The 24912-nt window shown below is 52.4% G+C and overlaps 1 protein-coding gene across 6 annotated transcripts in view; it reads left to right on the top strand.

Moving 5' to 3' along the window:
* Positions 1-24912, top strand: part of NPHP4 (nephrocystin 4) — a 141737-nt gene that overhangs the window by 104530 nt on the left and 12295 nt on the right. For 5 of the 6 annotated variants that reach the window (XR_011073448.1, XM_068538757.1, XM_068538756.1 and 2 more), the window contains exons 18-21: positions 13960-14120; positions 17075-17255; positions 20193-20318; positions 22866-23077. Coding sequence is in view for 5 of the 6 variants with exons in the window: in XM_068538757.1 (XP_068394858.1) it covers positions 13960-14120; positions 17075-17255; positions 20193-20318; positions 22866-23077 (680 nt within the window). In the remaining variant the exon portion in view is untranslated. The remainder of the gene's footprint in view (positions 1-13959; positions 14121-17074; positions 17256-20192; positions 20319-22865; positions 23078-24912) is intronic. The other variant, XM_068538758.1, reaches the window with a different exon arrangement.

Here is a 24912-nt window from a genome sequence, read left to right as displayed (position 1 = left end):
TAATTTTATAGCATTCTTTGACCATAATACCTCAAGGTCAGAAATCATTCACTGCCCTCCCCCTGGAAGGCTCCAAACTGCTGGATTTTTTTGAATTTTAAAACAAATTTCTAATTTTTCCCTAGGTAAATGAAGAAATCAATGTAGAAATGGCTGCTTACAACTGAATGACAAAATAATATTGCATATCAAAAGTAATAAGTAAAGTGGCCTCAGCCATAAAAAGGAACGAAATTGGGTCATTTGTAGAGACGTGGATGGACCTAGAGACTGTCATACAGGGTGAAGTAAGTCAGAAAGAGAAAAACAAATATCGTATATCAACACATATGTGTGGACTCTAGAAAAATGGTACAGACGATCTTATTTGCAAAGCAGAAATAGAGACACAGACATAGAGAACAAACGTATGGATACCAAGGGGGAAGGGGGGTGTGGGTTGAATTGGGAGATTGGGATTGACATGTATACATTGTTGGTACTATGTATAAAACAGATAACTAATGAGAACCTACTGTATAGCGCAGGAAACTCTGCTCAGTGTTCTGTGGTGACCTAAATGGGAAGGAAATCCGAAAAAGAGGGGATATATGTATATGTATAGCTGATTCAATTTGCTGTCCAGTAGAAACTAACTCAACATTGTAAAGCAACTATACTCCAGTAAAAATTAACTTAAAAAAAAAGCTAATAAGTAAAATGGTAATTACAGGGAAATTTGCAGCTTTAAATGCTTATATTGTTGGTAAAGAAGAAAGTATCGTTTAACATGCTGATCCAATTGTTCAGCTCAAGAAGTTTGGTGAAAAAGAACCAGAACAAACCCAATAAAAGTAGAAGGAAAGAAATTAGAAAATGAGCATAAATGCTTAGAAAACAAAGAAGTAGTGGAAAGGGTCAGCCAGATTGTTGGGCGCGAGGAGTCACGGGCACAGCAGGTGATGCCCCGTTCCCTTGTCCAAGGTCAGAATCAGGGCGGAGAGTCAGAGCCGTTGTGGGAATGGGGTGAGCCCGAGAGCCCGAGGTGCTTGCCGGGCCCCCATCAGATGAGTGGCAGGCAGAGGTCGGGCTGGGCAGCCGCCGTTGACCTGGAACCTGGGGCGGAGCTGCCGCCCCCCCCGCTTTGCTGTGGACCGCGGCCTCCTCTCTTCCTGTGGACAAATCTGAAAAGAAGAGACAGGGGAAGGGGTGAGAAGCTTGGACTCTGCTGCTTCCCCCAAACCCACCAGCCTATGAGCTGCTCTTGCCCTGGGAGGAGGGTATGCTGGGCAGAGGGCGGCACGGGCCGTCCCTCTGCATGGAGGTGGGGCTTGGGGACGATGTGTTCCTGCAACCTTCCTGCGTTTTGTTCTCTCAGCTCACGTAACCTTTGAGTTTATGGCCAGCGGGGCTGTGGCCCTCCTTGGGGGAGGGGACCAGTCACCACTGGGGAGGTTTCCCAGCCTTCCTGGGACCACTGCTCCCAAACCCACCACCTTTCCTTTGCCAGTCCCCCCAGGACCAGCAGTGGGTAGTTTAGCCTATGTCCCCAGAAGGCTCGGAAATGGATCAGAATAATGGATAGATTTCAGGGCCCCTCTGCACTCATTGCTGACCATTCACTCCCTATTCTGTTTCCCGTGCTAAATGCTATCCAGTCACTTGATCCGGTGGAGCTCATCGGAGGTTCTGCAATGAGGTTAAATGACAGTGTTAAGATAATTCAATAAAAAAGGCCAACCACTTAGCGACGCTCCTGATTTGACTGTAAACCCCTTTCCATTATGAATTGCCCAGAGAGAAATTAGTCCAAAAATTAAATTTCCCTGCAAGTGGAAGTCCAAAGAAATTAAACTCCAGAATCAAATTTTCTTGTCATGGTGAATTAAAATTCAAAGTCCACAAAGGCTTTGCAATTTCTTACACAGCTGAGTCTTGGCCAAAGACACCTCTGACTGAGCAGATCTGGGCTTCCTTTGGCAGCCCAAACTTGGGGGCTCTCTCCGGATGGGGACCGGGTTCCTCAAGACCTCAGAAGGTTGAGCTGGCTCAGCACCGAGTCTTTCATGGGCCTCACTTAAGACGTTTTCTTTTGTTGTTGAAATATAACATGCATACAACAAAGTGCACCATTCCATGAATTTTTTTTTTTTTTTAATAAATGTATTTATTTATTTATTTTTGGCTGCGCTGGGTCTTCGCTGCTGCACGTGGGCTTTCTTTTTAGTTGCGGTGAGCGGGGGCTACTCTCTGTTGCAATGCGCGGACTTCTCATTGCGGTGGCTTCTCTTGTTGTGGAGCACGGGCTCTAGGTGCGCGGACTTCGGTAGTTGTGGCACGTGGGCTCAGTAGTTGTGGCTTGCGGGCTCAGTAGATGTGGTGCACGGGCTCTAGAGCGCGGGCTCAGTAGTTGTGGCTTGTGGGCTCAGTAGTTGTGGCTCATGGGCTCTAGAGTGCAGGCTCAGTAGTTGTGGCTCGTGGGCTCAGTAGTTGTGGCGCATGGGCTTAGCTGCTCCATGGCATGTGGGATCTTCCCAGACCAGGGCTCGAACCCTCGTGTCCCCTGCATTGGCAGGCAGATTCTCAACCACTGCACCCCCAGGGAAACCCCGTGAATTTTTAAGGATGGTTAGACCTTATTTGTTAGGGCAGTTCTAGATTTACAGAGAAACTGAGCCGATAGCCCGGAGCCCCATATACTTCCGCCCCCACTGTCTCCTCCGTTAGCAACTTCTTACATTCACGATGAGCTGATATTGGTACAGTGTTAATAACTGAAGCTCAGAGTTTACATTAAGGTTTACTCTCCCCACGTTGTACGTTATATGGATCTTGACAAATGTGTAACATCATATATCCACTGTTACAGTATCAACCAGAGTAATTTCACTGCCCTAAAAATCCCCTGTGGTCCACCCTGCCAGCTACTGATCTTTTCACTGTCTCCATAGTTTTGCCTTTTCCAAGATGTCATATAGTTGAAATTATATAGTGTATGCTTTTCATATGGCTTCTTTCACTTAGTAACATGCATTTAAGGTTGCTCCATGGCTTTTCGTGGCTTGATAGCACATTTATTTTTGGCACTGAATGATACTCTGGACGTACCTCAGTTTATTTATCCATTCACCTGCCAAAGGGCATCTTGGTTGCTTCCAGTTTGTTGTTCGGGATTTTGTGGGGACATACATTTCCAACTAATTTGGGTAAATACCTAGGAGCCCAGTTGCTGGATCGTATAGTAAAAGTATGTTAAGCTTTGAGAGAAACTGCCCAACTGTCTTCCAAAGTGGCTGCACCATTTTGCATTCCCACCAGCAGTGAATGAGAGTTCCTGCTGCTCCACATTCTTGCCAACATTTGATGTTGTCAGTGTCCTGGATTTGGGCCATCCAAGTAGGTGTGTAGTGGTAGCTCATTGTTTTAATTTACAATTCCCTAATGACAGATGATGTAGTGTGTCTTTCCATCTGCTTACTTACTATCTGTATATCTTCTTTGGTGAGATGTCTGTTTGGATCTTTAGCCCATTTTTAAATTGGATTGTTTGTTTTCATATTTGTTGTGTTTTAAGAGTTCTTTGTATATTTTGGATACAGATCCTTTATCATATATGTGTTTTGCAACTATTTTCTCCCAGCCCGTGGCTTATCTTTTTCATTCTCTTAATGGTGTCTTTCTCAGAGCAGAGGTTTTAAATTTTAATGACATCCAGCTTATCAATTATTTCTTTTATGAATCGTGCTTTTGGTGTTGTAGCTAAAAAGTCATCACCAAATCTGAAAGGTCACCTAGGTTTTTTCCTATGTTATCTTCTAGGAGTTTGAAAGTTTTGCACTTTACATTACAGAAATTAACATTTTGAGTTAATTTTTGTAAAAGGTGTAACTTTTACAAAGTGAACACATCTGTGTAACTACCACCCAATTTGGATGGGGCTGTAGAATGTTACACAGCAACCCCCCAACCCCAGTTGATGACCTCCCCCAAGGGTAACTACTCTTCTGAATTCTGTCACTCTGCATCAGTTTTACCTGTTTTTTGGACTTAAACGGATCATATTATCCATACCATTTTGAATCTAACTTCTTTCGCTCAACCTCATGTCTGGGAGATTCCTTCATGTTGCTGTATGTAGCAGTAGTTTGTCCATGATCTTGGCTGTATAGAAACCCGTTGTCCGAATATTCCACAATGTTTACCCATTCTGCTGTGCACAGGCCTTTGAATCATTTCCAGGTTTTGGCTCTTTTGAATAATGCTGCTATGAACATATTTAAAACATTGTGAAGTGATCAGCCCAACAAGTCTAGGTAGCATCCATCATCGAACATAATTATAAAATTCTGTGTTTCTTGTGACGAGAACTTTTACGATCTACTCTCTTAGCACCTTTCAAATACGCAACACGGTGTTATTAACTGTGGTCACCGTGCTGCGCATCACATCCCCGTGACTGACTTATTTTATAACTGGAGGTTTGTACCTTTTGGCCCCCTTCACCCATTTTGCCCACCCCCTGCCCCACCTCTTGCAACTACCAGTCTGCTTTCTGTAATTAACGAGCCTGATTCTTTTTTTAAAGATTTCACGTACAAGTGAAATCACATGGTATTTGTCTTTCTCTGATCCATCCACGTCGTCACAGATGTCAAGATTACCTTCTTTTTAACGGCTGAGTAATATTTCGTATATATACATACTGCATTTTCTTTATCTGTTCATCCATAGGTGGACACTTAGGTAGCTTCCACATCTTGGCTATTATAAATAATGCTGCAATGAACATGGCGGGGGGGGGGGGGTGCAGATTTCTTTTCGAGTTAGTATTTTTGTTTTCTTTGGTTAAATACCCAGGAGTGGGATTGCTGGATCATGTGGTAACTCTATTTTTAAGTTTTTTGAGGAACCTCCAAAAAAGGTTTGGAGGAGGCTTTCATAGTGGCTGCACCACTTTACATTTCCAGCAGCAGTGGACGAGGGTTCCCTTTTCTCCACACCCTCACCAGTACCGGCTCTCTCTTGCCTTTTTAATAATATACGATCATTCTTTTGGTGCACGTGTGTGTGTGCGCATCTGCGTTGGTCTGTGCCTGGGACTGAAGTTGCTGGGTCCCCGGGCAGCACAGGTCTAGCTTTGGTGCAATCCTTCCCCAGTGCTGTGCCAGCTTACACACCCACTGGAGTAGACGGGAAGTCTGAACTGCCCGTGTCCTTGCTGGTTGTGTAACGTGTGTGGCTCTGTTTGTTTCTTTCACGTGACCTCCTGGTGGGCATGTGCCGGCACCTCCTGGCTGACCGGTGACCTTCCACACGCTGTCGCCTTCGGCAGATCCTCTTTTGAAGTGCTTTGCCCATTTTTTATTGTGTTGTCTGTTTTTCAGTTTGTAGGTGTTATGTATATATCCTGATCCCAGACCTTCTTCAGATGTTATAAATATTTCCTCCCGCCTTTGACTCTGTTAATGGTATCTTTTGGTTAACAGGAGTTTTCCATGAAAATTACGTCCAATTTATCAGTCCTTTCCTTAATGGGAAGATTTCCTAAGCTACACCCAAAATGAGTTTGTCTCCACAAAGTCTTGAAGATATCCTCCTATGTTACCTTCTAGAAGCCTTTTTTCCCTTTTTTTTTTCTTTTTTCCCTTTTTATATTCAGATCTAGAATTCATCTGGAATTGATTTTGTGTATCCTGTGAGGTAGGGACTGAGGTTTGTGACCTTCATAAAGAATGCAGAGAGTTAATAGGACATAAAAGATTTTAAAAGCATTGGCTCCACACCCACCAAGCTTACGAAGTGAGTCATTTCTCAGCCTGGAATACTTATTTTAAGCAAAATGTTGTTCCCAGAATCCAAAGTTTGGTTTTGCCAAAGACGATAGCAGAGACTCAGGGGTGCATGAGGGCAGAGAGAAAAAGCCCTGGTCTCAGCTCTGCCACACGATTGCTCTTTTCTGGTGGGTGGACCCACTTATGCAAAGTGGCATTTGAGACGTTGTGGTCTTCTGGCAAAGTCTGGACGTTTACAGTCTTGGCAGCCCTGACCACCAGCTCTCGTGGAGGGTCACCGCTTCCCCTCCTGGTCTGCGTCCTGGGGCCCAGAGTCCATGATGTGGCTCCCACACGCCCTTGTGGGCAGCCCTCAGCAGGCTCATGCCAAACGGCGGCCACATCTGGTCCAGTGGGAGAAACCGCAGCTTCTGGAACCTGTGGCCCGTGGGCCTGGTGACTGCCTCTGCCACACTAGTCGCTGTTCTCCATTGTGAGTAGACTTTCTTTTGTTTCCTCTTTTTCTTCAGGAGTGGGATGTGCCTCTGGACTTTCCTCCCTTACTACTGTCCCCCACTCCTTTCAGGAAGGTTCCCCCAAGTTTGTGACCATTTCATCCGCTTGTGTTGGTCCCCGTCCTTCTACACCACATGCACGGGGCCGCCTTTCCTTGTTATTTCCCTTGCTTTCTTGCCTGTTTTTTTCTAGCATGTTGTTTGTCTAACATGCGTCTCTCGGTGTTTTTGTCTAGTGGGGTCTTGCCTAGTGTGAGAGCTGGAGTCTGGGTCAGCCAAGAGCATCCATTGTCCTAAAGAACTCTCGTCCATCTTCCCGCCCCTGAGTTATCCCAGCCAAGGGGGCGTCTCCCACCAGACCAGCGTCCAGGTCTGGACCCTCTAGTACAGCCTTGATCGCCTCTTCCTTACTGGATCTTGTCTTTCCTGTGTCTTCTCCAGGTGCCCTAATCCCGTGTCCCCAGCTACAGAAGTTGTGTTGGTGCATTTGGGAATACCTGCTTTATCTCTTTGTTCATCTTTCCCCCGACCTCAGAATCATTTGAGTGTAAAATGCAGGTGTGGTGACACTTTACCTCTAAATATAGCAGCACACATTACTTAAAAATAAGGACATCTGGGACTCCCCTGGTGGCACAGTGGTAGAGAATCCGCCTGCCAATGCAGGGGACATGGGTCTGAGCCCTGGCCCGGGAAGATCCCACATGCCGCGGAGCAACTAAGCCCGTGCGCCACAACTACTGAGCCTGCGCTCTAGAGCCCGCGAGCCACAGCTACTGAGCCTGCGTGCCACAACTACTGAAGCCTGTGCACCTAGAACCCGTGCTCTGCAACAAGAGAAGCCACCGCAATGAGAAGCCCGCGCACCACAACCAAGAGTAGCCCCCGCTCACCGCAACTAGAGAAAAGCCTGTGCACGGCAACGAGGACCCAATGCGGCCAAAAATAAAATATAGATAAATAAATTTATAAAAAAATAAGGACGTCCTTTTCTATACACACAATTCTGTTATCATACTTAAGATTATAAGAATTTCATAGTCAAGTTTTCCCATTTCCCCTCATATGTCCATTGTAGCTGTTTTTTGCTCTGACATCCAGTCCAGGCCCATGTATTATCTGTAATCATGTGTTTAGTCTCTTTTCATTGAGACTTGTCCCCTGCATTCTTTGTCCAGTGTTGGTGCCTGTTTGAAGAGACCGAGCGAGTTGTGGATTGTCCCACATTCCGTGTGTCTGATTGTCTCCTCACCTGGTTGTCTACCTCGTTCATCTCCAGTAGTTCTCGTCCACTGGGGGAAGGGCTGAGGGCTCAGTCTCATCCTGGATTTGGTGTGAACTCTTCATTGTTGAGGCCGCGTACTGCCTGTGCATCCCATCGGAGGCGCCGAGGTCAGGCCGTGTCACCGTGCGGGTGCCAGTGTGTGCACTTGGTAGGGGCACCCGCCCCAGGTGTCTCCAGTGGGAAGAGGTAGGCGCTTCCCCCTTTGCGCTTGGAAGACTTCTTGGGGCTGTTCTTGGGCTTCATGTGAATATCCGACCCCTGCAGCCCTTCACCTACTGTCCTAACATCCTTGGCTGTGCTTTGCCTGGATCAGCTATTTAAATGGAGCTTTCAAAATGGTAATTCTTCTAATGCTATCATTTGGTCTCCCTTTATGAGCTGGCATTCTTCTATAGAAAGAGACTTTCTCTCATCAGCCAGGGGTGAACTACATATATGTCCTCCAAAAAAGGCAGAACAAATGTTTAATACTTTCCCTTTAATTTCTAATTTTCAGAGTAAGAACTTACTGTAATAGTTACTCTAATAGTGACAGTTCAGGTTTTGTATATCCTAGCTCTTTGTTTCGTCTTTGGCCGGCTGTAGCCCTTCGGGTTGGCCTGAGTCTGTTGACACGCTCTGGTTGGACTTTGGGCAGGTCCTCCCTGTCTGGAGCAAAGGTGTCCAGGCTCTCCTTGTGCTTTTTCTGCCTCAGATCCGGTCACCCGTTTCTCCCGGGAGCCTGGCCCCCCACTGGGAGTGCTTTCTAAAGATCACTATCTGGGTGCTTTTGATCGGGGTCTCAACTGCTTCTAGGCCTTTCCCTGGGCAGAGCTGGGACAAGTATATTAAAACATGAGTTCACCTTGATATTTCTAATTTAAATTTAGAGGTTTTTCCCTAAAATATTTTATTTGTATCTCTTTCCTCTTAAACTGAAAATCGTGTTTCCTGATAATATATTTACTTATTTACTTTCCCTTATAATTTACACAATGTATTTTCAAAATTATACAGCTAGTTTGAATACTAATGATACATGCCTGACAAAAGTTCAGATTTCTTTGTGTTCTTCTGGTCTTGGGCTGTGTCCCACCGAGGATGTAGAGTGAGTGAGTGTGGCCCAAAGCCCTTGTGTTCATTCTTTTCTCTATGGAGTTATGTTGCCTATTTGATGTTCAATCGAATTTGTTGGTTTCAGTTTGTTTTCAATTTCATATTTGCTTTCTTTCCTTTTTGACTGGAATATTTACGTGGCCCCAAACATAAAACCGTAGTTGAATGAGCACTCAAGGCTCCCTTCGACCCTCACCCCTCTAGACAGTCCCCACCTGCTCACCGGCCTGGGGGTAACCAGGTTTCTAGTTTCTCGCTTAAGCAAATATTTACGTTTTTATTTTTTGTTTTCTCTTATTCAATAGGTGGCATACCAAATACACTTTTTCACTGTGCTATTTTCAGTTAACTTTCCATCCTGAGTTCCACTCCATGTGGAAACCATCTGCATTGTTTTTACAGTTACATCGTCCTACATTGGATGCATGTTCTGTGGTTTATTTAACCATCATCCTACTGATGGAGGTTTGGGTCTTTCCAGGGTTCTGCTATTTCAGATAATGCAGCAATGAGTAACCTTGTGTTTCTCGTGTTTTCGGCGTGTGGAGGTGTGTTTTAGGGCAGATTGCTGGCAGTGGGATTATAGGATAAAAGGCTTCAGTGGTGTTGACAGACACCACCACCTCCCCTCTGTTAGCCTGAGATCTTTTGGCCTCCTCCACAAAATAGGTTGTTACGTTCTGATTGATGTGAGATAGATCTTAGTGCAGTTTTAATGTGCATTTCTCTTGTAATGAGTGAAGTTGAGCATTTTTTGTCTTTGTCTGCAAACTTCTATTCATATCTTTTTCCATTTCTCTATCAGATTTTTCATCTATTTTGTCCTCTGTTTTGGGAACTGTATTAGGAAGATTAGCTGTTGCCTGTGATATACATTGCAAATATGCTTCCTACTTTGCCATTTGTCTTTTTGCTTTGCTTATGATGGGTTTTGCTACGTAAAGGTGTTACTTTCGTGTAGTCTAATGTGTCAGTCTTTTATTGCTTCTAGCTTCTTCAGTCATAGATGCAAAGGCTTTCTCCTCCCCTAGCTCAGCAAGAGATTCGTGCGTGGTTTCTTCTAGGATTTACAGGTTTCATTTTTCACATTTAGATTTCTGATATCTATGTAGTTTATCCTGCTGTGTGATGGCAGATATGGATCAGTTTTATCTTTTTCCAAATGTCTATCCAGTTGACCCAGTACTATTTATTAAAACGTTCGTCTTTTTCCCCAGTGACTTGAGAGCCACCCTTATCATATACCAAACTTTTTTTTATTACTTGGGTGTAATTCTGGATTTTCTTGCTCGTTCCATTAGACTAGAGGTTGGCAAACGGATTTCTGTTAAGGGCCAGATCATAAATATTTTAGACTTTCTGGGTTCACATATGATCTCTGTGTAATCATTTTCTTCTTTTTTTGACTTTTGTTTTTCACAACCCTTAGAAAATGTAAAAGCCATTCTTAGCTCACAGCTGGGTTGGCCTGCGGGCTGTAGTTCACTAGACTCTTCATGAGACTGTCTGTCTACACACGAAGGTCGCGCTCTTTGATCAGAGGTGTTATGCTGTTCTTTTTTGCACGGTTCTCCAGACATTCTTGCTGGTTTAGTTTTCTATGTGAACTTGTTAGGCTCTATCTGGAGTTCTGGAGAAGTTCATAGATGAACGAGAGGAGAACTGCCCTTGAAGGACAGGAGGGGGCCTGCCCAGGAACGGGGATGTCTTCCCATCTGCTCATTTCTGCTTCCCTGTCTTCTGAAGGCACATATGTGTACCTTAAATAGGTTTTGCTATTTTCTTGTTTTTTAATCAATTAGATTTTGCATTTCTCTTTATTATTACGCCCCTTCCGCTTTCTTTTTGGTATTCTCTATTGTTATTTTCCTAATTTGTTTGAGTTGCTTAATTCATTTATTTTAATTCTTTTGTTCTTGTGGATATAAAGTATTGAAGGCTATGAATTTTCCTTTGATTATTGCTTTATGTTTTGGTGATTCTGATAAGTAGTATTTTCATTATTATTATTCTAGAAAATCTGTTTTGATCGTGTTTTCCCTTTGACACAGAATTATTTAAGAATAAGTGAATTGTTTTGAAAAATTTTTTCCAATTTCTAGTTTGTTGGATTGTGATCAGAGAATATTATTTGTAATATTTCTACTTTAAGGAGCGTATTTAGGTTTTCTTTGTGGTGAAATAGACAGTAAATTTTTATTAATGTTCCGAATATACTTGAAAAGATATATTCTCTGTTACTGGGGTACCATGTTGTATGTGTATGCATACCCTCTGCCTTATGGGTTAGCTGGTCTGGTCTTCTGTATCCTTACTTATTTATGGTCCACTTGACCTGCCTTGAAAGGAAAGCAGTTGTTTGGTCTCCACTGTCATTGTGTTTTCATCTGTTTCCTCTTACATCTCTGGATTTCGGCTTTGTTATTTGGTGCATAGATACTCCAAGCTGGTACGCATTTATCATGCATTGTAGACGGTAGTGTTATAAAGTGTTTGTCATCAGAGGAGTCGTGGCTGCCTTCACAGAGCAGGAGGTGTTTGTCATGAAGGAGGGGTGGAGATTGAGAAGAGGGGTGGGGGAGGACCGTCCAGCTGGAGGCAGAGCATCTGCCAGACCTGGCCGTGGTGGTGGGGCAGGACTGAGGTGCAGCAGGGACCCCAGCTGGGCTGGGTGGCGTCTGTGAAGGGGTGAGGGAGGTAAGCCGGGGAGCCTGAGCAGACCCTGTGGGGTGGTACCACTACCCCCAGGAGTCAGTGGTCAGCGCCACTGCAGGTTTTTGAGTGGGACGGAGACGACGCAGGATTCCTTTCGTGGATGCTTCGGCAGTGCCATTGGATGGGCTGTGGGGAACCTGGACCTCAGGGAAGGCCACTGAGGAGTGGGTTGTCTTAGCCAGACAGGAGCAAAGGGGTCCGAGCCTACAGTGGGGAGGGATTGGGAGGGTCCAGCGTGAGGGGCCTTGGGCTGTGCCCAGACCAGGATGGCCCCCGTGTGCGACACTCAGCACACTGTCAGCTCGGGGCTCAAAGTGTCCCCCCGAGACTGTGAGCTCCATCAGGGCAGGGACCCTGTCCGTCCTGATCTCCCACACGACCCCACACAGGGCCTGGCACATTTGCCGCATGTGAATTCATGGTCGTATTGCGGGGACCCGGCAGCTGACGGGACGTGGTGATGATGGAGCCCAGCCAGGGCGTCGGGAGGACGCGGTGCCGGGCGGCACTCTGGGGGGACGCAAGGGGGAGCTGGCTGGGGAGGAAGACGCGGGGTCCAGCTGGGACATACTGCGTTCAGGCGCGAGTGCAAGTCTGGGTGGAGGCTCCGTGGGACTGACGGTGTCGGGGGTGGTGTGAAGGGTGCCCAGGGAAGGGTGTCTGTGGGTGTCGTCTGGGAGGTCGCCCCACACGGTTCGCGTCCGGCTGCATCCTGGGCCGGCAGTCGGCCCGGCGGGACCCGGCAGGTGGCGCTGCCGGCGGTGCTGTGAGCTCGAACCTCCTCCTTCCTCGGTCCTCATTGCAGTCCTCCCTGTGCCTGGATGAGCCAGCCTGCGGGCGGCTGTCGGGAGGCTGATCGGGTGCCGCAGGCCGCTTGCTTCTCACACCTGGCCGTGGGGGACCGGGGTGGGGGGCGTGCGTGACCCTGGCCTCCACTGACCCCGTGACTTGATCTGAGCGCTCGGGTGGGACGCTGGGGCCTGGCCTGCCGTGCGCGACGTCGTTCCCAGCCCCTCCCGCGGTCTTTGGGCTGCGGCTCCCTGCGCCTCCATCCTGGAGGGTGCTTCTGTCGGCGCTCCAGCTGTGGCGGAAGCCAGGGCCCCGCTGGTCCTTGCTCCGCATCCCCTGGGCCCGCCGGGGGCCCTCCCCCCGCGCTCCTCCTCAGCGCCCAGAGCTGGGTCCCGCCCTGACCTGCTTCACTGCTCCCGCTGGCCGCACTGTCCTGGCCTTGAGGACAGCGGAGAGGGCGCGGTGTGGGCCCCCACGGGGCGAGGTGGCTGCCCGGGGGGGCGAGGGTCTCAGCCTGCCCGGGGCCGCTTGGGCTGCTGAGCCAACATCCGCCTTCCTCCCTGGGGTTAGCGGTCTGCTCAGCGGGGCCACGTAAACACTGTTACATTATTGATGGAAAGGGCAGAAATGTTGTTCTCAGTGTGTTTCCCCTGCATTGCTGTCCCTGCACTTTAACTAATGGTGACTTCAATGACATCTGTGCCAATTTAGGATTAATGGTGATGCCACTTCGCAAAGGTGAAGGCGGGGGCCGCAGTCCGGCTCCTGTCTCGTAGTGATAAGCCTGGCACCAGGAGCGACCTTGGAGAGGCCTGTGCTTCTGTGGGGCTGCTGGGCGTGTTGGGGGCGGGAGGCATCGGGCTGACCTAAGCACCGTGTGCTGAGCTCCGTCTCAGTTTGAGCTCTCCATGCGCCTGTGTGTGAATACCCCGGTTTCTAAAAAATTTTATTGGAGTAGAGTTGATTTACAATGTTGTGTTAATTGCTGCTGTACAGCAAAGTGATTCAGTTATACATATATACATTCTTTTTCATATTCTTTTCATTACGGTTTGTCACAGGATATTGACTGTAGTTCCCTGTGCTATACACTAGGACCTTGTTGTTTATCTATTCTGTATGTAATAGTTTGCATCTGCTAACCCCAAACTCCCACTCCGTCCCTCTCCCACCCTCCTCCCCCTTGACAACCACAAAGTCTGTTCTCTGTGAGTCTGTTTCTGTTTTGAAGATAAGTTCATTGGTGTCATATTTTAGATTCCACATATGAGTGTTATTATATGATATTTGTCTTTCTCTGTCTGACTTACTTCACTTAGTATGATCATCTCTAGGTCCATCCACGTTGCTGCAAATAGCATTATTTCATTCTCTTTTTATGGCTGAGTAGTATTCCACTGTGTATATGTACCGCATCTTCTCTATCTGGTGACCACCCGGTTTTGACAGAAGATGTAGACAGCGTTTCTCCCTAAATCCTGTGCACCCAGAGTCATACTCCGTGGCCGGCCCTGTCGGGGCATCTGTCCTTATCCAGCATAGACTGTTTCACCAGGACTTGGTAAAAAACATCAGTCTTATTTGGGGAGGAGCTTATTGTATACCTTGGAAAGAAATGTAGTCTTCTGAACACCACTCTTCATGTTGTTAATTTGGATATTTTATAATGTTTTGATTAACGTATTTATTAAGCTATAACTCTGACAGAAGCAGAAATTAGTCATCATGACCAGAGCAGAAACTCCTCCAAGTGTAAAGATAATAAATGATTCCAATTACTTCTGGGCGCATTTGGGGCCTCTTTGCACAGGGTCTCCGGGCTTTCAGCTGAAGTACCTGGTGGACCCTGGATTCCTGAGACCCGGGGAGCAGCGCTGGTTCGCCCGCTACCTGGCCATGCAGACCCTGCAGATCGACATCTGGGACGGAGACTCCCTGCTTCTCATCGGATCCGCCGCCGTTCAGATGAAGGTAGCGTTTCCCCGCGGTCCTTCCTGTGCGGTCTGTCGCCCGGCAGTGTGGGCCATCGTCCAGCGCTGGGCATCGTCCAGGGGCCTGGCTTCTTGGTTCACAAATTCAAAACACTGCCGAGTCCCCTCCTTCCCCGAAGGAAAGGATGTTCACAGAGTCTGAACTCGATCTGCTAGGTTACATCCGTCCAGTTATCAGTTCCTCCTGTGAACCGACCCACCAGGTGACGTCACCTCTGCTCCCTTGACGGTGAGGATGGATGTTCCCTGAGAGCAGCTCGGGATCGGCCTTGTTCCGCAAGAGCCTGGCCGGTCCATCAGAGGTGTGCCCTCAGGACGGAGGACAGGATGAATGAATGATGGGGTGGGAAAATGTTTCCTGATGCCCGGTCTCAGTTCCATGAATTGTGCTTCTCTTGTTCTAACTAGAATCAGAAGCTAATTCGTTTTCTAACTGTGCTTCCCATTCTCCTCATATTCTAAAACTGAAGTCCATGCATTAATTCAATTTTCTTCCCAGGGTTTCTCCCCAAACCTTCCCTTTCGTGTGACCAGGACCCCAGAGGGTCACCGTGGGGTCACATGGCGGCCTCTGGGCCGGGCACTGGGCCACATCCACTTGCCGACATGCTGTCCGGAGAGTTTTCCTCCCTGCCTTGAGGTGGACGGGGGAGAGGATACAGCACCATCGCTGCAGCTCTGGAATCTCTCTGACCTTCATTCACTTTTCCTTCATCCCACACAGCTATTTCCCTTCTGGATTCCAGCCACGGGCCCCCTTGGTTTCCCTTCCTGAGCCTTGCATGGCTGGTCACTGAGGCCTGCAGATCTGGTCCCCTCCCCTCTTGCTCCTCAGCACCCCGGCCCGCGAGGATCTCATGGCTCCTGTACCGCAGTGGCCCCGGCCCCGTGCTCCCCATCCTCTGGGGGCCGCCTGCTCCTCCGTCCCTCCCTTCCTCTGGCGGCTGACCCGGGCTGTAACTGTCGCATCCACCGGGGCTCAGGGCCCTTCCCTGAGGGGCTGAGGCCCTCAGGACAGTGGAAGGAGCCGGGGGGCAGTGGGCGAAGAGTTACGGGGCGGGGTCACAGCTGGTGAGGACTCAGCAGGTGTCGGCTGATGTTCTCATTCCTCAGGCCCCCCAAGGTCGTCATGGATGTTGCCCGTCTGTCTCCTACACTGGCCAGTGATGCCATGGAGGGTGGGAATGGGATGGCCACTGACCCCTCCCCAGCAGTGTCCTAGGCCACCGTGGGTAGGGCATGGCTGAGAATGGATGAATAGAAGGAGGGAGGGGTGAGGCGAAAGGCAGGAGGGGCGGGGCGGGGCGAGGCGAGGGGAGGGAGGGGCGAGGGAAGCGAATGGAGGGGTTATTTGATCTCATCCTCCATGAAGAGCCCCTTCAACAAGTGCTGTCAGGCTTACTGACACAGAATTGGTTTAAATAAAATGGAATTTTACTTTTTAAAAATAAGCAAGTCTTCACATTAACATCTACGTAGAAAAGATGGAAAATTTGTGCAAGTCCAGGTCCTGAGCTGTCAGGTGCTTACGTGCCCTTCTGTGGGTATTTCCTGCGTTACCAGACGCATCACAGCTCGTCGCACTGCCCCCCGTTGTTGGACAGTTAAGCGCCTTTTCCTGGTGGAAACACTGCAGGGAACACCTTGGAGTCACGGTGGCTCACCTCTCCAGCTCAGTTCCTGAGCGGTGACAGCGCCAGCGTCGCTGGGGTCTCGCGGTGGTCGCTGCCGGTGCCCGGTTGCCCCCCGGCTCCGCTGCAGTGTCCTCAGCGTGGCCCTGGGACTGCTGCCCTGATCCCTGTGTCCAGCAATGAAGCCGAGGCCCCGGGTCTTGCTGGGACCAGGCTTTCAGCCCAGGTCTGACTCCATCATCTTCTCCCCAAATGAGAACGCCCCAAAGCCGCGTTTCCGAGTCACGAGTGCGCAAATGTGGAGCCTCGGGCAGGGGGCCCAGGGGCCCGGCACGGCGCTCTTCCCGGAAGATGACCAAGGCGCCTGCTTTCCCACCCTTTACGGGGTGGGAAAAAAAACCTCTGCAGTTTCCTAGGCGAGACGCGATCCCCTGTTTTTATTGGCATCACTGCTCCTGGGGCAGCCGGGCGTCGCTTCTTGCCTTGACTGGCCACCCTCTGGAGGGGTCTTCACCCCGTCTGGCTGCCGAGGCTCCTGGACCGTGAACGTGTTGGCGTTATGTGGACAAGCGCTGCTGAGCAAGCAGGGTCTCCGGAGCTGGAAGCCCCAGACCCGCTCAGGAAGGATCTGGTCTGGGCGTGTCCGCCCCAGAGACAGGCAGAGGACAAGTGCTGGAGGGACAGGGCCCGAATTCCAGAAGCAGGACCTGAACTTGGCCCCGCGCTTCCATTTACGTGTGACAGTCAGGAGGCCAGGTGACGTGCCCAGGCCTCCCAGGAGAAGGGGCCCAGCCCTCCCTCCCGGCCGGCCCCACTCGCTCTTGGGCTCAGGAGAGTTCCGAAGGGTTAAACTTGATTAGCAGAGAAGAGTGGGGTCGGAAAGGACCCTCTTGACCCAGCTCCGTCTGCCCCGCGGCCCCTCCTCGGACCTGCTGCCCGCCTTTCTGCCACACTGAAGCCCCCTGTGTCCCGCCCGGGCCTGGCGTGCCCCACCCCTGCCTGGAGGCACATCTTCGTCCTGAGGGGCCCAGTGGAGGCTCCTCGGGGCTCCCGCCGACGCGGAGCTGGGCTTCCTCAGCATCCCCCCTTGTTCTGTGCCGTGTTCTCATCTTCTCCGCGCGGAGGGGGCTCCATGCAGGTGGCTGCCAGGCCCGCTCGTGCATCCCTGGAGTTTGCTCAGTGGGTGAATCGGGATGCACTTTGTTAAGGATTTGGGGGAAAGACCCGACAGCAGGGACTTGGTTTTCAGAAGCAGATAGCCCCTGCCTCGGCCGCCCTCTGACCGGTCCTTTCTCCTCCGCAGCACCTCCTCCGCCAAGGGCGCCCAGCCGTTCAGGTCTCGCATGAGCTTGAGGTCGTGGCGACAGAGCACGAACAGGACACCATGGTGGTGAGTGGAGACGTGACCAGGTTTGGCTGCGTCAAGCCCATCAACGTCCACACGGTGGTGAAGGGCCGGCTGCACCTGACCTTGGCCAACGTGGGTAAGAGTCCCTGGCAGCTTTGCTCTTGTTCCTGGGTGGCTACTCTTCTTCCCATTAGGGGCGTGAGCCCCCTCAGGACAGTGGTCACATCGTGGGCATCAGCACTCAGTAGGAATTCAGAAGAGCTCTCATTAGCTTGACTACTAATTATGCCCTTGACTGCTAAGCAACTGTCCTTGACCACCGAGCATCTGCCCTTGACCACTGAGCATCTTCCCTTGACCCCCGAGCATCTGCCCTTGACCCCCGAGCATCTCTCCTTGACCACTGAGCATCTGTCCTTCATCACTGAGCATCTGTCCTTGACCACCGAGCATCTGCCCTTGACCACTGAGCATCTGCCCTTGACCACCGAGCGTCTTCCCTTGACCCCCGAGCATCTGCCCTTGACCCCCGAGCATCTCTCCTTGACCACTGAGCATCTGTCCTTCATCACTGAGCATCTGCCCTTGACCACCGAGCATCTGCCCTTGACCACCGAGCATCTGTCCTTGACCAATGAGCCTGTCCTTGTCCACTGAGCGCCTGCCCTTGACCACTGAGCATCTGTCCTTGACCACCGAGCATCTGTCCTTGACCACTGAGTGCCTGCCCTTGACCACTGAGCATCTGTCCTTGACCATGACCACTGAGTGCCTGCCCTTGACCACCGAGCATCTGCCCTTGACCACCGAGCATCTGTCCTTGACCAATGAGCCTGTCCTTGTCCACTGAGCGCCTGCCCTTGACCACTGAGCATCTGTCCTTGACCACTGAGTGCCTGCCCTTGACCACTGAGCATCTGTTCTTGACCACTGAGTCTGCCCTTGACCGATGAGCCTTCCCTGGCACCGGTTGTTTGGTGTTCCTGATTTCTGGTCGGGGTTTGGTATTATTAGCTGTCTCTGTCTTGCCCACGTTTTATTTCTGGTACTATCCATGGGGCATCGCTGTGACGATCCTCAAATAAGATGACTGGTTTTGGGAGAGAGTTTCATCTGGAGTTTCAGCTCATAGCACTGCCTCATTGTGGAGGAGGGAAGAGAGAACTGTTCCTAAACTTCCGCACCACACAGCTTGGGAACAGAGGGGCAGAGGGACGTGCTTGTTCAGAGCCGAGCACCTTGACCTTACGTCAGATGGTGTCCCAAGGGCTGCTCGTCAGAGACGCCGAGGAAAGCCCCAGTCCTCCTTCCATGTGGGCAGGAGGCTGGGGCTGGGTGTGGCTGGGATGGTCCTGCCTGGACATTCTGGGGGCTCCACTGAGGACCCTGATGGGACAGGGGACGTTAGGCCGGGCATGCCTGCCTGTGCCCGCCTCAGGGCAGAGGCCGGTGTGAGCCCTCGTGGGGCTAGTGACAAGCCCGCTCCATCCCCCTCGAGGGGACAGAGGAAGGATTGAAAGCAGCACACCACCAAGCCATCTGAGGTTTCTGGACTCAAACCTCTCTGTCGTTTTATTGGGGAAATTTCCATTCCTTACAACCCAGCCTGATTTTAGACCTTGAGCCCCGTGGGCCATTTCCACCTGTGCCGACAGCGCGGAGCCGGCAGAGCTGGGACAGAGCGGCAGGTGTGAGCGCGGAGCCCGTTAAGCCAGGTCTGAGGCTTCTGCTCCCGTGTTTACAAATGTAGGATCCAAGGCAGCCTGGAGAACAGACAATATGGAAACGGCAAAACTCAATTAGGTTCTGGAGAAATAAATGAGCTGTGTGTGAGAAGCAGACATTATTCAAAAGCGCCTACGGCTGAGGGGAGTTGCTAGAAGCATTCTGCTTCCAAGATTGTGTTGGTTATTTTTATTTTTAATTCACCAGCCCACAAATGTGCAGTGATTCCAGATTTTAAAATCTTATCTTCAGAAGAAAGATTAGCTCCATTATGCGTTACCTTAAATTGTCATTTTCATACGTTGCCTGCAAGAGAGAGATAAGCTCGTGGGAAGGAGCCTGAGATACCCAGCCTGGGAGGCCGTGAGGCAGAGGACAGATGCCGCGCGCAGCATGCTTGTACGACGCGGCCGCACTGTGCTTTCCTCTGTACATTCTGCAGTTCTTGAACCAAAAAAAAAGTGTTGTGGCTTTTGTTTCTTTTTGAAACTGGCTGTTCTGCAGCGCGTGGCAGGCGCGGGCCAGCAGATGGGGTGCTGCTGTGCGGGCCTTCAGGGTGACAGAGGCAGGGTCGGCGCCTGCCCGGATGGGGCCCCGCCTCTGCATTCACAGCCGCGGTCAAGTGCCAGGCCGCGGATCCAGGCATCTGTCACCCACGCCCAGGTCTCCTGTGACTCTTTCCGTGGGAGAGGGCCGTCCTTGTGCTTGGCGGCTTCTCGGCTCAGGCGAGCTTTTTGACGCCGTCTTTTTGCCAGCCTCTTCTGAGGCTTTACGGAGTCATTCATCATTTAGAGATCCCAAGAGCCCCTTTCCTTTCTTTAACCCCGTGATCCTGGCTGTGCGTGTGACCACGACTCCCCTGGGAGCTCCGCTGCCACTGTATCTGCAGGTCTCCCGTGGGGCCTCCGTGGGGAGGGCAGGCTGCCCTGACCCCCGGCTCATGGTCAGGTACCGGGGCTCTCAGGGTGTCTCCCCCGAGGCGTGTTTGGGCGCAGACGTGTGCAGAAGGGCACAAAGGCCTTCTTGGAACAGCATGACACTCGAGGGCCTGACAGGAGAGTCTGCGACCATCCCAGAGCCTGGGGCCGGGCCCCCCCGGAGACCTGCCCTGAGCGTCTCGAGCCCCGACTCGTGGTGGGAAAGCAGAGGTCAGACGGAGGAGAGTGGGGACCTGGAGAGCAGGGAGCTCGAAGGAAACGGGCCTCTGCCTACCCGCCGTTTCTCTGCTGCAAAAAGAACTCCGACCTGAGAGTGGAAAGTGGGGTTGTGGGTGGGGATCCGGGTGAGTGTCATCGACTCTGTTCTGGTATTTATGTCTTGTGCGGGGCGGGGGGTGTTTTTCGTTCAGGTCACTTGTGTGAACGGAGAGTGAGGAGTCCCAGCTCACTGCCACCTTCCAGGTCGCGGGTCATCTCGAATGACGGAGCCACCGGCTTCTCGGGAGGTGGCCTTCTCACGCCCGGGGCTCCCAGACGTGAGTGGAGAGACCGAGGGGCCTACGGGTGGAGGCTGGGGGTTGTGCTTGGGGCGGTGGGCGGGCAGTGGGGCAGAGCGAGAGGTGGAGGGCCGCGTGTGTGTGCGTGCGTGTCCGTGTGTGCGTGTGCAAGAGCACACGCGTGCGCCTGTGTTGTGGGGCCCTGCCCTCTGGATCTGGGGGCCCGAGCTGTGGCTCCGCCTCCGGCTCAGTGACCTGCAGGCCACGTCGAGTCACCGCGTTTGTCAGCCCAGCGCTGTCTAGGCTGGGCCCTGGGGAAGCCGCCGGTGTTACTTGGTGGAGATTACAGTCCTAGGAGTGGCGTTTGTTTTCGGGTAGCTGCTCCTCCCCAGGGGAAGGGGACAGGAGGAAAAGGTCAGGATGAACGTAGGCTGTTTTTAAAAAACTAATTTGGAACTCCCCATGTTGGGGAGAAAGAGAAGCTCGGGAGATAAAGACCTGGGCTTGTGAAAATATCCCATAACACGGAAGTTTTTCCGTCCCCTTTCAAATGACCCCCCAGACCTGAATGTAAAATACTTGGCATTGGAATGAAAAGTGGGAGGTGCCCTTTGAGGAGCAGTCCCCAGAGGTTGCAGGTCATCTCATGTGAATCGGAAACTGCCATGAGCGTCTTGTGTTGATGGCCCTTGACTTTGTTGGTCTTGAACCTGTGCCCTGGGTGGGAATTCCAGAGCTGCGGGGGTCAGGACTGGGGGGCCTTTGGTGCCATCTTGGAAGGTCTCCAGAATCCCACGAGTCCCCTGAAACTCCAGCCCAAACTTTATGGGTCCTTTAATGACCCATAAAACTTTAATGACCAGCTTTCTCATTTTAGTGTTGAAAACACTGAGTCACAGAGGTCAGGTGACATGGCCGGTTGTGTGGTTAAGGGTCGTGAACTTGGGCTAGAATCTGGATTTCCTGCTTTGGGGCCAGTGCCTCCCCATCCCCAGCTGGTCCCCTTGGCCACCAAGAGAATGGATGGAGAGCTGGCTCCATGGAGCAGGGAGTGCCTCCCATCCCCCCCCCACAACCAGGGACAGGTACGAGAGGATTTGTAAAACCCGGGGCCCGGGGCCCGGCAGGTCGGGGGCTCCTCTGGGCAGCGCGGGGAGTTGTGACAGTGAGGGTTTGCTGAGGGATCCAGAGCCTCTGGAGTCATCAGTCTTCCAATCCCTATTTTGGTCAAAACCAGAGGGCTGGGCACTCCACCAGAAGCCATGCCTCCACCCCCCGGGCAAGGTTCTGGAAGCAGGAAGTTGTGCCGAGTTTCGCAAGGTGCTTCCTGGCTTCAGCAGTGTGGTCCCACACGGTCGCATCACCCCCACGGTCGGGGTGATGCAGTCTGAACACACAAGCCAGTTGATCACCCCCCAGCTTGGCTCGTCTCCCACCCTGGCCCCTCCACTCGGGACCGGGGGCCTCGGGCTGCTTGAGCCCGATCCAGGTTGGAGCTCCCGTTCCCATGGAGCTGGACCCCAGACACACGAAAAGTGCCCTTTTGGGGTGGCCACTTGAGACGCCTGCGCCATCTCATGGCACCCGAAGAACCTGGAAATAGCGCTTGTTTACGTGTGATGGAAGGAGAGGTGGCGCGTGAGGGGAAGCTGCTTCACCACCACGTGGAGCACAGCAGCAGGAGGCAGAGATTCTCGAGGGCGGGGAGGGGGCTCCAGCCGGCGGAGTTCAGGCTCGCGGTTACTTCCCGTGGTTCTGGGGGCGCCTGAAGGAAGGACATGATGCTAAGTTGGGGTGTTCCGTCTCACCTGCCGCCTGTGCTGGGTTTACTGATTGTCCGGGAATCTCACGTGTCAGCTTGTGGCGTGGCACGTGCCACGTGTGCATGTCAGTGGCACAGCCAGTGATGGGAGGGAGAAAGTAGCTCTCCTGCCTGCCGGGGCCTGGCCTATTGTGGCTTCTGTTTGTCGGCTACACAGCTTTCCCGTGGGTCTAGGCTTCGAGTAGAGCCCCCGAAGGAGATGGTGCTCTGGGGACCCAGCCAGCCAGAGGCAGCCGGGTGCAGAGAGGAGAAGCTCTGGGCTCCACCCACCCCGGCTGGCCCGGGCCCTCAGGGCACAACTCATTGGAGCCCCCGATTCCTGATCTGAGCTCGGGCCTCCTGATAACCCGCACCCAGGGTGGGTTTGAGGACCTGACAGGACAGCGTGCCTGGGAGCCCGGACAGTGTGCTGGGCATCGGGGGTGCTTGCTGGGGGGCTGGGGGTGAGCAGGGGCGCCGTCCTGGGCGAGGGCGTCTGGCGAATCCTGAGAGCCTGAGCTTCTACAGCGCTGACCTTCTCCCTAGCAGACCCCCTAGTGGGCATTAATACATTTGTATCTAAGCACCGAGACAGAATCCCTTCTATGTGAGAGGCTGGTAAGGGAGGGACGCCGTGGAGGGCAGGGTGCGTCATTTCCGCCTTTACCAGCCTCTGAGGGTTTATGAAAAGCTTGAGGCTTGGCTCTGGAGGGCGTGGAGCCGTGGCTGCTTAGAGAACGTAAACTCTGACCTTTAACCTCTGGCCCTCTCTTTGAACCTTCCAGCAGTGAAAAATGTGGTGCAAGCGCAGAAGCTGGCCGACGTGGACAGTGAGCTGGCCGCCCTGCTCTTCTCGCCCCCGTGGCCGGGGACCCCGCGGCCCCAGGGCGCCGGCCGCGAGGGGGACGCCGTCCGCAGGCGCAAGCTGGAGCGCATGCGGGCCGTGCACCTGCGGGAGCGCGGAGCGGAGCCTGGCCGCTGCGGGCTGGGCGCGCTGGTGAGGCTCCGCCCCCGCGTCCTCGGGAACGCCGCGGGAGCAGCCCCGCCCCCGCCCCGCCCCCGCCCCGCCCCTTTCCTGCGGGCTCCCTCATCCTCCTGCCGCGTCCTGGTTACGGAACATGAGACCCGACCTCTCAGCCACCGAGGGAAGTTTCCAGGGCAGAATTACTGGCGCGCTTTGCGTAGAAGCTGACTCCTGGGCTCCCCTCCCTTGGTTGGGGGGAGTATCCTTGGAGCCTAGGCTTTTAAGAAAGCTCCGACGGGGATTCTGAGGGCTCCCCAGGTGTGGGGAGCAGAGCCATGAAGACGTTTACATCACGGGTTGTCAGAGTGCTCGATCTTGCCAGAAGAATTCCCACCTGAGACTAAAAATCTAAATAAGACCTAAGAAGTGGGAGTTTACGGGATAAGGAAGCCCCAGGGGCCTGAGGATCCTTTACATTGAGGCAGGCGGGTGTCTGAACAGACGCCGTCCTTCTCAGGGGCCAGGCCTGTGCCCATGGCCTGGCAGACACAGGCAGTGGCCGGCCTTCCCCTGGTGCTCGCAGAGGTGGGCCGTGGAGGGAGGGAGACAGAAATAAACCAACAAGCAAAAGACCATTCAGTCCAATTGGTGGGGGGAGGAGCAGAGCACAGTGGGAGGGGCCCGGACAGCCGGCTGGACCAGCGGGTCCCGGGCAGAGGGCGGCAGAGTCTTGCTGGCCGAGGAGCAGCGCTGTGGCAGTGAGGACGCCTTGAGGGGAGGCCGGCCGTGGGCTGGGCTTGGGGCAGACCTCCTCCCCGGCCACGGTGCACCCAGGCTGCTCCCTCCTCGGCAGCCTCTGAGGCTCCGCCAGCTGTCAGCCCAGCCGGGGACACAAGCGGCTCCCGCGTCCCGGGGGTTGGGCCCCGCACACGGCAGGTCCTCAGCCCGACAGCTGCCGGTGGTGTTAGCATCATTGTTATTATGATTCATTTGGCTGGTTTCCTCTTATTTGATATGTTCTTTTTAATTTATTTATTTTTGGCTGCGTTGGGTCTTCGGTGCTGCACGCGGGCTTTTCTCTAGTTGCGGCGAGCGGGGGCTACTCTTCGTTGCGGTGCGCTGGCTTCTCATTGCAGTGGCTTCTCTTGTTGCGGAGCAGGGGCTCTAGGCACGCGGGCTCAGTAGTCGAGACACGTGGGCTCAGTAGTTGTGGCTCGTGGGCTCTGGAGCACAGGCTCAGTAGTTGTGGCGCACGGGCTTAGTGGCTCCACGGCATGTGGGATCTTCCCGGACCAGGGCTCAAACCCATGTCCCCTGCATTGGTGGGCAGACTCTTAACCACTGCGCCACCAGGGAAGCCCTGATATGTTCTAATAGAGAAATCAACAGGTCAGAACCCTCATTTTGAATACAGCCGTGAATTTGGAAGTAATTGGATTTCCAAATTCAAGAAAAATTTCCACTAAATTGTAATGATTTCCTGGGTTCATAGCCCTGGAGAATTTTGAGGTGAAAGTAACTTGATGTATCAGATATGTGGTAGTCTCTCTCCCTTCCAGAGCTTTCTCAGCCTTCCTTGAAGAAGGGATGGGAGTTCTATGGAATCAGTGGGTCCTTGGGAAGAGAGTCGACAGGAGCCGTGTCCCGGCTGGCCCTGCACGCGCGTGGTGAGCGTGTGGAACCGTGTCTGACCTCTTGTGCGTGGGGGGGGGAGGCCGAGGGCAGCTGGGGTGCAGCTTTCTCTCCCTGATGGTCAGATTCGGGGGAGGCTGAGGGTCTCGGGGCTTCCTGGGGGAGGTGGTGAGCCTGGGGCCAGGAGCACAGAGTGTGGGGCTGACACCTGCTTTGGAATCCCTGCGGTGCCCTGG

This window comes from Eschrichtius robustus, chromosome 3, assembly GCF_028021215.1.
Source record: "Eschrichtius robustus isolate mEscRob2 chromosome 3, mEscRob2.pri, whole genome shotgun sequence".
NCBI lineage: Eukaryota > Metazoa > Chordata > Mammalia > Artiodactyla > Eschrichtiidae > Eschrichtius > Eschrichtius robustus.
This window is presented reverse-complemented; position numbering and strand designations above follow the sequence as displayed.